The 13,119-nt window shown below is 53.1% G+C and overlaps 1 protein-coding gene across 1 annotated transcript in view; it reads right to left on the minus strand.

Moving 5' to 3' along the window:
* MYO1D (myosin ID) overlaps positions 1-5,839 on the minus strand; it is a 188,319-nt gene extending 182,480 nt beyond the window's left edge. The window contains exon 1 of the mRNA XM_082495123.1: positions 5,715-5,839. Within this exon, the coding sequence (XP_082351249.1) occupies positions 5,715-5,809 (95 nt within the window). The 5' untranslated portion in view covers positions 5,810-5,839. The remainder of the gene's footprint in view (positions 1-5,714) is intronic.
* Between the last annotated feature and the right edge of the window lie 7,280 nt (positions 5,840-13,119).

Below are 13,119 nucleotides of genomic sequence, written 5' to 3' on the forward strand. Positions count from 1 at the left end.
CTGCCGGGATTAAAGATACTTTACTACCTAGTGTGAAGCCAAACCTCTCCCACCACAACTTCAACCAAAAATATGAATGTTTAAGACGGTGGTCAAAAGATAAGAAAACTGGTGTGAAAACATCAATACAATATAGACAGCATCCCTTTGCTCCAACACATTAAGTAAGATTAAGTCAACGGATAGCAGAAAGGGTGCTGTACAGATGAGGAATCAAATGCTATCAGTGATCCACAACCCTGCTGAGAAATAATTGTTTCTAATGTATTTATGGTGACACTGAACCTCTGAAGCTGGGAACAAATTAAAGCGTTCGGTCAGCCCCAGAACTTGTGCATGTTTTGCCAGACCTGTTATAAAAGGAAAATAACCCAGTCTCAACATCTAGAGGAGACTAAATTGCAGAACAAGTGTTTGACCTTTCAGAACTGCAAGATGAGTGAACACCTGTGATTTACACCCAAAAAAACCCACCCCACCCTTTGATATTACCTACTGAAAGGGGCTGCAAACAACTGGATCATAGCTTCTTTTCAGGTCACCCCGGCAATTACCAAGTCTATAAATTGCCAACACCACCTTCAGCTTCTTGTATCCAAAACTGCCTCCACAGGAGCATGCTGTAAAGCCAAGAGGCCAACAGCTATTCCCACCAGTCATCCAAAACACAAACCACATCATTTTTAAGACTGACAGATACTACAGACTCAACCCACTACATCATCTGGAAGAAAAAGATGTCCTTTTTTTTTTTTTTGAAAGTGGTCCAAAAGATATAGCCTACACATAACTGTCTCAAGAAAATCCCTTCAAGATATCCCTCTGCAGCATCTGAAGCCCAATTCCCCATTTCAGTTTGCCACAACCTACAGCCTATGTCTCACCCTTGCCTGCACTGCAAACACTCACCTCAGCAGCAAACACTTACAGAAAATTCTCAAAGAACCAGATTTACTTTACAGATTCTTGATACCAAAAATATTATTAAGCATTACAAATATTATGTCTTTCAAAAGTATCTGCAATAAATACAAGTTTAGCACTGTTGCCTCAATTTAGGATAGATTTGAAAATGCTGGAGTTTGCACTGTAAGATATAGTTGAGAAACAGTATAAAAAACACTTTTGCATATTTTAACTAAATGCAGAACTGTGTTTTTATTAAGTGTTGCTTTAAGAGGTCAGAAATCACAATGTGTGCAGGGAGACACCTGCAAGGACTATTAAACTCTAGCTCTTCACACCACATCCTCAGGTTCAGGCAGGCTGGGATGACCAGGAGCTGTCTGAGCAGCAAGTACAGCCTTCCACATCGGGCTTCCTGCTGGAAATAGTTAAAAGGAGAGAAAAACAACCCCAAATTCATTTCATGATCATTATACCTTACTGTGTGCTTTCATAGTCTTCCTTTCATGCATCCTTGAATTCTTTAATAACCGTGACAAAGATCTATTACGTTCCCAGGAGGGGATTAGCACAATGCTTATGAAAAATGAGCAACTCGCTAGAAATCAGGAAAAGATGAGTCAAGTAGCACCTGCTCACGAATTAGATGTGACAACAGAAAGACCTTGAGCACACAGCTTATACGGACTACCCTGAATGCTACCCTGAGCTGCGACATATAATTGTCTGCTTTCCACTTAGAGTTGATTAAGAGGCATTGGGTTTATCTACAGTTGGGCCCCCCCATCATCTCACGGCCCGGCACAGCGGGGACCACGTCTTACTCTCCTGCAAAGCATTTGAGACCTTGTGAGGAGAAGCTAGTCTGAAGTTATTCCTGAAGTTATCACTAACACTGCAAAACAGATAATTCAAGAACTGAAGCTACTGCTTTGCATGCTGTAAATACCATTTTTAAAGCTCCAAGTTTTGATTTGTTTATCAAGATAAATGCTAGGCTAGTACAATGAGTGGTCTTTGCAGGATAATACAAGAAATCACATGTAAAACTGAATACTTCATACATGTGAAAAATAACCTTCTCGCCCTCTTCCTTACAAGGAAGTAAATTAAAAATGATAACATTTATCATTTGAATTTTTCATTACGGCGTGATGAAAAATGGAGTGATGCACGGTTTTGTGTTTCTCTTACTCAAAAGTTCACACCACAAGTTTCATGTACACCACAGTTTCTGCAAAATGTCAGGAACTCCTGCGAGACCGCTGCTCCCTTTCCACAAGGACCGTCTCACTCCACCTGCTGTGGAATAGTCACAGTCACGTTAGGTCAAAACCACCCACTGAAATGAAAGTGTTTTAACAAGCCCAGAGCAGGATGTTCTCCCTTAGGTTACATGCGGGTAACACTCAGAGCACAGCTAAATACTAGCCCTTGATTGCCAGTGCGAGGACCCGAGAGCTGTTTGGCATTAAAAAGATTCCCTGTTTTAAGGAGTCTTTCAATTAATCTTACATCCTCTGATAGGAATTGAAATGCCAGCCACTACTGCAGTAATCAACCTGCCCATAAAGGTTAACAGGGAACTGATTAACGGGAACACCAGACTATCTGCTCAAGTGCAAACTACTCAAATACAGCTGTTTATAATAACTCATAATTTCAGCCACTTAAGGAGCAACTATCTGTTAGAACTCTGGAGGTTTTCTATAAAGAAATGAAGCTAGCTACTGAGTCCACACTGTTTCAATAGTCCTGCTTTTTTTTTTTTTTTAATTATTCTGATGACTAAGAATCACAACCAGATGCTGGTACGAAGCCCACTCAGAACTAAGGAATTCAAGGACGGGATGACTTTTATTTACAATAATGTGTAACACACAGTGACTCCTTGAGTGTCTACATGAAATGGCCAGCTTATTAAGTAGTTATAAGACATAGCCATGAAAAAATATTAACGCTACGGTATCCTTGCTGAATCACTACATGAACCTACAACACCAGGGCATGAAGCACAGGGCTTGGGAAACAAGGTAGTAAATTCACATTGCGTCCATCCACCTATCCAGGCAGGTACCCACCTCCACAAACACGTCAGCCACGCTAATCCAGCCCACGTCAACACCACTAAATTCAAATATTAAAGTAATGAAAAGTGCAACTTCACCATTTCTCTTTTTCCCACTAGAGACATCCTTGGGGAAATATCCTTGCATGCACTGAAACTGGTATGATTTCAAATCCTCCCACATCTGGGCTCACTTGGGAACTAAATCCAGCACAACCCGTCTTGGGGTCAGCCAGTGACCCCGAACAAAAATAGCTCTGGCAGAAAGCTGGATTTATGGAATAGGGTGGAGCCCATCCAACTGTAAACCGAACAAACCCGTCACTTGAACTTAATGACAGAGAAGCAACAATTTCTCCATTCTCCATAAATGCGACTCGTGCCACCTACTCAACGTGACAAAACACAACGTGACATAATCAACCCTTGAACAGGTCAGAAGCTCAGGTGTAATTTGGGTCTGACACCATTTAAAATGTATCAGCTGCAGGAGTTAATTACCGTCTCCAAAACAGTAAAAATAAGAGAAGCAAATGTTGCTTGAGACTTGTAGTAACACCAGCAGCAAAGCTGGGTCAGCAGGCCAGGGCCACAGCTCTACCGGCAGCGTCAATCAGGGCTGAGCAGAGTTTAGCAATTTTACCGAAAAGCCACACTTTTGGTACATTCAGATTAGCTTTCCCAAATGTCCCAGTGCAGACAAACCTGAAGTCAGGGGCTGACAGCACCAAAGTTAGAAAAATTAGCAGTATTAATATTTTTAACAAAAGATTATTCTGCCCACAGCACAGACACAAGGCAACCTTGAAGTGCAGGCAGAACTTTGCCTGCAAACTGCAGATTACGACCAAAGTAACACGCATGTTCTCATGCAGAAGAAACCAGAGTTTGCATCGGTGTCACAAGGAAAAGCCTGGTTTTGAGTACCAGTGACCAAGGTACCGGAGTGAAAGGGACACCTGTTGATGTATTAGATACAGCAGTGGTGTCCAGACAACATCCTTAGGCAGGATCAGCATGTGACAAGACAGAAAAAAAAATAATACTCAAACTACATATCAATGGTAAGGATTCAGAATTGCAAGCTGCTTCTACTCATCCTCTTTTGTACAAAATTAGCAAAGTCTACCAATGCAGGCACCCCTCAATTAATTAATTTGATTCCTAAATGCAACCAATGTGCTACACTGATTTTTATCTAACAATCCGTTTCCAATACTTCATTTGGATTTCCAGAACCCAAGAATAAAAACCCCAAGAACAAACTGTTACATGCAAGTTTCCTGCTAATTACAATGACTTTCTTTGTAAATCCTGTGTAATACAGAGTGTCATGGTGTGCACACGAGAAGCAAATTTAAGCTTTGAGAGGCACCACAAAGTTTATTTAAATCTGACATTTCCTCATGTTCAAAGCTCAACTGTTCGCATTTTGTTTTTCTTAGTATTTATACACAAATGTCCTCCCGACCCAAATAGAAATCCAAAATAGAAAAGAAAAAATAGTATCAGATACACCAATTGTTATTATTATATCTCGCACTGTCAGGATCTGAGCCCCAACCTCGCAGCACTGGGTACACCATAGCACAAGGATTCCCGAGCACTCAGAGGCTGACACAGCCAGACCTCAACATCTACAGATTTCATCCAGAGGAGACCTCACAATTGCCTGAAAGGGCATAAATTTCTTCTTCCTCAGTAGTTTTATGCCAGCTGAGGAAGTTTAGCCCACCTCTCTTCCCATGGCTATTCCCAGAGCCGCTTTCAGGCGCATCCAACAACTGCATGGGCCTGACAAGTTATCGATTGAACCATCTCCAGAATACAAGTGCAGGGGAGGAATGGCCCGTAAAGCCTGAGAAAAACTGTGGGGTGGGACACAGCCAATAAGTCGCATTTTTATCCCTTTGGTAATTATCAAATCCTTGCACAAGCAGGGGCATAAGAGTTTATCGGGAAGAGCTCACATGAATCTTTTATAACGGAAAGTGAAAGACAGCCACAGACTTAGGGTCCCCACCGGCTATCCTCTCTATCAGTGCTGCCCAGGATTTAGTTGTACTTCACAGAGGAAGCAGGGATGAAAACGCAGATCTTCCCGAAGCCCATCGCCTCTAGAAGGGAAATAAAACCATAAAGATCACAAAACATTAACGCAGCAAGCTTGTACCGGTGAACGGCTGTAAATGCTCCTACCGGGCTGGAGCAACCTTGGACTTGGTGACTTTTATTGCTCTTTTTTTTTCTTCCCCCTCTCAACTTTGCACATGTGTCGGCATAGGCAAGATACCTGTTATCTGGGAGGCTGAAGCAGATGAGGGAGGTTTTCCAAAGGGAAAAACCCTCAGAAAGCCTCCCCGGGACCCAAAGACAGAGCTTGGTACTCCCTTCCCACACCCTCACGCTCACTTTGGCTATCCGAAACGTGCCAATTTTAGAGAAAAGCCGTCTTTTGTCGTCCTGGGTTTGCCGTGGTGTCCGGCCCCCCTCACAGCGAGGGTCGGGGCTGAGGTGAGGTGGGCTGAGGGGGCTGCCCCCCCCCCTCCTCAGCGCCGGGGCCGCTTCAGCTCACTAAACCGGCACAGCACAGCCCCCTCCCCACGGCCCCCCAAACTCAAGCGGGAGGACGACGGAGCCTCACACCCCCTCAGGCGATGGCTGTGTGTGTTTCCCACCGCCTCCTCACACCGGCCCGTTTCCCCCCCCTCACCCGCCCGCCCGCCCCCTCAGCGCTCACCGCAGCCGGAGGTTTGCCATGAACTCGGGCATGGTGACGGCGTCCATCAGCACGAAGTCGGCTTTGCCGAACTCCAGGCTCTCCTGCTCCGCCATGGCGGCGGCGGCGGCGACGGTTGGGCTCGCGCTGCCCCGCCGCTCCCCGGGGCGCGGGGAGGGGGGGGTGCCCGCCTCGCGCCCGCCGGGCCCCGCCTCACCTGCGGTGAGGCGGGGCCGGCGGGCGCGAGGCGGGCACCGGGCGGCAGCGCCCCCTGCCGGGCGGCGGAGAACACGCTGCACACCCCCCTCCCTCGGCCCCGCCCCTCCGCCTCTGACCCCGCCCCTCCGCCTCTGGCCCCGCCCCTCGCCCGCCCGCGCGCGGGAGGGCGGGAGCGACAGCGCCCCCTGCCGGGGAGAGGCGCGTACTGCGGGAACCCCACCGCGGGGGGGGCGGCGCGTTCTGGACACGGGGAACCCCTATAGCACTGGGGGGGGGGGGGGACGGGGGACGCATCCTGCACCCTGGGGACCCCCCCATCAGGATGGGGGAAGGCATCCTGCAGGCAGAGGAACCCCACTAGTACGGGAGGGGGGGGGGGGGGCGTGTCCTACACCCGGGGGAACCCCCAGTAGTACGGGGGGGCCACATCCTGCGTCTGGGACACACACCCCACTACGTGGGGGCTCCTCCTGCACCCGGGGGAACCCCTATAGAACGGGGGGGCCGTATCCTGCACCCGGGGACACCCCCTCTTGGGTACAGGGGGGCCACATCCTGTACCCGGGAAACCCCTATGGCACTGGGGGGGGGCGCATCCTGCACTCTGGGGGAACCCCAGTAGTACGGAGGGGGCACATCCTGCTCCCAGAGGCCCCCCCACGTCCCCCAGGACGAGGGGAGCATGGCCACATCCTGCACCTGGGGGTGCTGAGATGGGGGGGGGGTGTCCTTCAATCGGGTGACCCCCCCACCAGCACAGGGGGGATCCTGCGCTGGGGTGAGCCGCCACCCCCCCCCTCGGGGTGCCACAGAGCCACATCCTGCACCCCAGGACACCCCACACACCCCCCAGTGTCCTGCAGGGCCCGATGGTGCACCACCACACAAACCCCCCGCAGGGTGGGGGGCTGCACCCCAGGGACACCCCCCCACTCATCCCCCTCAGGGTGGGGCCACATCCTGTACCCGTTGGCCCCCTTTTGCTGTACCCCAACGCCGTGCGCTGCAGAACATAGTCCTGTGCCTGGAAGACCCCCCCATCGCAGGGTGCCACCAGGCAGGGCCAGATCCTGCACCCAGGGGACACCCACCCACCCCAGGACACCATCGGATAGGGCCAGATCCTGTGCCTGGGGACCTCCTCCACCCCATGGTCCCACCATGCAGGGCCAGATCCTGCACCCAAGGGACACCCACCCATCCCAGGACCCTACTGGGCAGGACCAGATCCTGCATCCAGGAGAGACCCCAGCCCAGGATCCCAGTGGGCATGGCCAGGTCCTGTACTGGGGACCTCCTCCGTCCCGGGACATCCTCCGTCCCAGGACCTCACCATGCAGGGCCAGATCCTGCACCCAGGAGACACCCACCCCAAGACCCCAAAGTGTGGGGGCAGATCCTGCACCCAAGGGACACCCACCTATCCCAGGACCCTACGAGGCAGGGCCAGATCCTGCATCCAGGAGAGACCCCAGCCCAGGATCCCAGTGGGCATGGCCAGGTCCTGTACTGGGGACCTCCTCCATCCCAGGACCCCACCATGCAGGGCCAGATCCTGCACCCAGGAGACACCCACCCTAAGACTCCAAACTGTGGGGCCAGATCCTGCACCTGGGGATGGACCTTCTCCGTCCCAGGGTCCCAGTGGGCACGCACAGATCCTGCACCCAGGGGAACCCCCCCCTCCAGGACCCCACCATGCAGGGCCAGATCCTGCCCCTGGGGACCTCCTCCACCCCAGGGTCCCAGTGGCCATGGTCAGATCCTGCCCCCAGCACCCCTGGGTGCCCTCCCAGCCCCTGCTCACTCTGGCACTTACAGAAACCCCCCAGAACCCCCCCCAAATAAATGCAGAATCACCCCGAGGTCTGGTACCATCCCAGAACCTGCTACTTTGGGTTAATTAGATTAATGAAACTAATTAGGGTAAGAAGGCAGGGGGGAACCTGGGAGCAGGCACAGCCTCATCCAAAAGAGTATTTTGGGGCAAAAAATTGCTGGTTTGGGTGTAGGAGCCGGGGAAGAGGGGCAGGTGCGATGTGGCGTGGCCATCCTTGTCCTTGTCCCTTGTCCCTTGTCCCTTGTCTCCGTCCCCGCAGCCCGGTGGGTCCCGGTGGGCTGCGGCCCCCAGGTGAAAGCAATGAGCCCCCCCTGGTTATAGGCAGCGGTCCCTGCCTACGCTCCTGCCTGCCTCCCTGCCTGCTCCTGGGGCAGCTCTTGGAGGTGAGTTGGGAGGGGGTGAAAAATGCCCCAAAATACCCTAAAAAATTGTATTTGGCTTTTCTGCTGTATTTGGCTCTGTGGGGGGAATGTTTTCTCCTCCTGTTTTCTGCAAGATGCTGGATGGGTTTTGCGTTATTGCAAGCGGTTAATTTGTGTGATGCTAATTAATTCCTTGGGTAGAGCTGGGGTGGGGTGGAGGTGCCCGGTACCCCGCTGCCGGGGCTCATGCTCCGCTCGCCCTCAGCAGAGACAACAAGCGTGTGTCACACCAGCGGCGATGGACACTGACCTCACCGTCCCCCCGAGGAAGAGGGCAGTGACCGGGTGCACCTCACGGACCCTCCTCTGCCTCCGGCCCCGCAGGCAGAAGAAGAAGGTGGCTTATTCCACCTACATCCACAAACTCCTAAACCAGGTATGTGCCGAGTGGGTTTGGGTCATCCCCACTTTGGGTCCACCACCTGCTTTGCAAGCTCAGCTTGGTCATCTGTGTCGCCAAGCCCATGCGTTAGCTGAATCTGGAGGTTTTTGACTTAAATTGAAGTCTGTGATGAGTGGTGTCCCTCAGGGGTTAGTACTGGGTCCAGTCCTTTTCAATACATTCACCAATGTGCTGCCATATGGTGTGATCTGGACAGGCTGGAGAGTTGTGTGGAGAGGAACCTCGTGAAGCTCAACACGGACGAGTGTAGGGTACTGCGTCTGGGGAGGAGTAACCCATGCACCAGTACAGGCTGGGGGCTGACCTGCTGGAGAGCAGCTCTGTGGAAAGGGACCGGGAAGTGCTGGTGCACAACAGGATGCCCATGAGGCAGCAATGTGCCCTGGTGGCCAAGAAGGCCAATGGCATCCTGGGGGGCATCAAGCAGAGCGTGGCCAGCAGGGCGAGGGAGGTCATTCTCCCCCTCTGCTCTGCCCTGGGGAGGCCACATCTGTGTCCAGTTCGGGGCTCCCCAGGTCAAGAGGGACAGGGAACTGCTGGAGAGGGTCCAGCAAAGGGCTACGGAGATGATGAGGGGAGTGGAGCATCTCTCTGGTGAGGACAGGCTGAGGGACGTGGGGCTTTGCAGTCTGAGAAGGGAAGACTGAGGGGGGATCTTATCAACGCTTATCAGTCCCCAAAGGGCGGGTGCCGGGGGGTGGGAACAGTCTTTGTTCAGTGGTGCCCAGTGATGGGACAAGAGGGAACGGGCACAAACTGGAGCACAGGAAGTTCCATCTGCACCTGCGGAGGGACTTCTCTCCTGTGGGGGCGGCAGAGCACTGGCACAGCTGCCCAGAGAGGGGGGGAGTCTCCCCCTCTGGAGCCATTCCAAACCCGCCTGGAGGTGTCCTGTGCCACTGCTGGAGGTGCCCCTGCTCTGGCGGGGGGTGGCACTGGGGGAGCTCCAGAAGGCCCTTCCCGCCCTGACCAGTCTGGGATGCTGTGTGGTGGATGGGGCTGGGGGAGCTCTGCCCGACCCGTGCCTGCAGGTCGCTCCCCGAGCCGTGCTGCCCTACAGATGGCTGTGCTGATGGCTGTTCTCCCTGTAGACGTGGTCTGCTGGAGCCTCCTGCCTGGCGGCTGCCACCCTGGCCTGGCTGGGCAGCCCCCAGCTGCTCAGGGACGTGGCGCTGGAGGCCACTCGGCTGTCCCGCTGCAGCAGAAGAAGCCATCTCAGCCACCGTGAGGTCCTCCTGGCCATGAAGCTGGTGCTGCTGCGTGAGCTCTCCAAGACTTCTCTGGCATCCTCAAGCTGTGAGCTCCTCCTGGATGGTCACAGCAAGATGGGACAGTCTTAGAAGCATTTTAATGTGGTTTTGGTAAATAAAGTATTTATTAGCATTGTTTAATGGAGCCTCCTACCTGGGCTGGCAGCTGCCAGCAGTGAGAGCAGCACCTGGGGTTGGACCACCGTGGGGTTGGTTACCCCGAGAAGGTGTGCGGGAGGGAGAGTGCTCGCACGCATCTGCCTCGGTAAATATTTGCGGAGCAGTCCTACTGGCTGGCGAGCGGTCCTTGGAGGCCCAAAGGGCACTGTCCTGCCTGAGAAGCCTCTTTGCTCTACCAGCCCAGGCTGCCTGGGCAGCAGGACACCTCTTTGGTATCCCCAAGAAAAGGGGTGGCTGTTGTTCCAAGTCCTGGGGAAACATCAGGCTTGGAGAGCAGCAGCATCATCCTCTGGTGATGCTGTGATAGGTGGTGGCACTCAGTGACTTGTTTCCAGGCTCTCCACAGAGTGCTTTCACACGCCGGTCCCCCCATGCACAAGGATGTCTCCAGGTTCTCCAGACTCATGCTCACAGCTTCAAATCCAGCCACGGGGATGGTTGGGGTGTCTGGCAGTGCCCGGCCACCCGCCTTCCCATGTAGGGCTTCAGTTCCAGTGAAGTGCCACCACCTCCTGGCATTACTGGAACAACCTCCCTGCAACAGCTTTTCCAGAAGGTGAGCTGCTTCTCCCAGGAACGTGGGCAGGAGGCTGGAAAAGGGATGGATCCTTCCAGAGTGACCTGGACCTCATCACCTCGTGATGCTGGCGTGAGCTGAAGGTTGTGAAATGTCTTCAGTTGGGTTTGCTGCAGGAGGTGAAGGTCCGTCTGCCTCTGAGCCATGGCTGGTGGACCACCATTGGTGTTTGGGGAGACTTGCTGGACCGTGTGGTGGCAGACAAGGTAGTGAGTGTCACTGGTGTGAATCAGCTCATGGTTAGGGTTGATGGTAGCTCTGGCTGCGTCTCTAAGCTGCTCCTACTTGCTCTCTCCACTCTCCTGTGTGTATCCAGACCTGTGTAGCACGATGGACTGTCACCTACCAATGACCGTTGACCATTTTCTCGTAAATATTAGGATAACGATTACCTTCAAGGTGCAAGTCCTGCCCAAGGACTGAGGGTGCAGGAGATGCTGCCCAGGAGAAGGTTGACTTTTGATGCCCCAACTGCCGTCTCTACTGCATGCGAGGCACTGCCTCATTGTCACCCCCATGGGCTTCCCCTTGCCCCAACCCTGGTTCTAGCAGCCCCGATCCTTTTGGTGGAATAGGGCTGGCTCAAATTCATGGGTCTGGGGTCAACTCCTATTGGAAAGTCCTAACTCCTGTGGGAGCTGCAGCTGACCTTGAGAAAACACCCAGGCTGTCCCACAGCCCCAGGGAACCCTGACTTTACCTGCAGCATTCCTGCCCCAAAAAGCTCAGCAGAGGAGGAGAAGGAAGATGAGGGTGGTACCATCTGGTTCAGAGCTTCACCATCCCCTGTCGGGGTGTTTCCCTTGGGTTAAGCAAGGAAAATTGGAGTTGAAATTCACTTATGGCTTTTTGTCCCTGTGGACAGCCCAACCCACTTGTTCTCTTTCTTCTCCTCTGCGTTTTTTTTTTTTATGTATTTGAAGCCCTGAGGAGTTTCTGGTGTCTCACAGGCCATGGTCAGTGTGATGGTGACATGTGGGGCCACTCTTCTCCAGCACTGCTGTTTAACTCCTTTAACCCCTCCAGGAATTGTGCGGATGATCGCTCCTACCCTAGAAGTAAAACCGAGCCTGGAACCACCACCAGTTCCCTTAAGAGAAACAGAGGAGCTGCTGGTAGGAACCACCAGGGGAGGTTCCTGGCCAGGGCAGGTCAGGAGATGGGATGTTATCAGCGTTGCCTTTTCCTACCTGAAAGCCTATAGCTCACCCGGGGTCACGTTTTGACTCTCTAGAGCCGAGGCCAAAGCAGCTCAGCTGCTGTACCACTGGGGGGGCTTCGGGCAAGAGGTGGAGATATGCATCAACTGGAAATGGTCGCAACACCACTTCAATCGCCCTTTGAATTTTTTTTGGGGGGGATTTTTCAGGAGCGTCTCTGGCACCGAGGTCAGTGTCCGCCACAGTGGTGCTCAAATCCCCGTGCGAATCCCTGTGCTAATGCGCTTGGAGCAAACGCCCTTCCAAATCGCCTTTTGAGCAATGGCTCTCCCGTGTGGAGCTGTGCTCCAGCATGATATAATAAAATTATATATACAGCGGATAAAATTACTAGCGTCTTAAGCAGCTAGAGCTAACGATTCATCACCCAGGCCCATAGGTGCTCAGCTCCTTTCTTTTTGGCCTCTGTAGAAACTCGGGCCCATCTCCAGCGAGGTCACTCACACCAGTGCCAGTAAGTTGTCCCCTGGTGCAGATACAGCTACGAGATGCTGATATTGAGGCAGCTTCACCCTGGGAAGAGCCAGAGCAGCACGAGGAGCTCTGCACCAGTATGGTGTCGGCAGTGCGGCTCTGCATCCAGTCCTCCATCTCGCTCAGCCCCACCGCTGACTCCGTGGATCCTCAGCTCTCCAGGATCCATGCATCAGTCCATTTATCTTGTCCTTTTTTTTCTGCCCCTCTTTATTTTGTCCTCTCCCCCTGCTGCTGGAATTGAGAGTGCCTGTGTTACTAACAGGGACCTGAGGCATGAGGTGAATCAAGTGACTTCCCAAAAAAATCTTCTACGGAGTCTGGTTTGGGGCAATAGGGAAACGTTCTCCACTGACCCCGTGGCAGCAGCAATTACTTGGGCTGGAGCCCCTCTGCTGGGAGGACGGGCTGGGAGAGTTGGGGGGGTTCAGCCTGGAGAAGAGAAGGATCTGGGGAGACCTCAGAGCCCCTTCCAGTGCCTAAAGGGGCTCCAGGAGAGCTGGGGAGGGACTTTTTACATGAGCATGGAGTGACAGGATGGGGTGGAATGGCTTCAAACTAGAAGAGGGGAGACTGAGATGAGATATGAGGAAGAAATTGTTTCCTGTGCGGGTGGTGAGCCCCTGGCGCAGGGTGCCCCGAGAAGCTGTGGCTGCCCCATCCCTGGAGGGGTTCAAGGCCAGGTTGGACGGGGCTTGGAGCAACCTGGGCTGGGGGGCGGTGTCCCTGCCCAGGGCAGGGGGGTGGGACTGGATGGCCTTTAAAGGTCCCTTCCAACCAAAACCATTCTAAGATTCTATGTATGGGCATTGGTCCCCCTGTGTCGGACCCCGACAACTAC

Source organism: Vanellus vanellus (assembly GCF_965231255.1).
Source record: "Vanellus vanellus genome assembly, chromosome: 24".
Taxonomy (NCBI): domain Eukaryota; kingdom Metazoa; phylum Chordata; class Aves; order Charadriiformes; family Charadriidae; genus Vanellus; species Vanellus vanellus.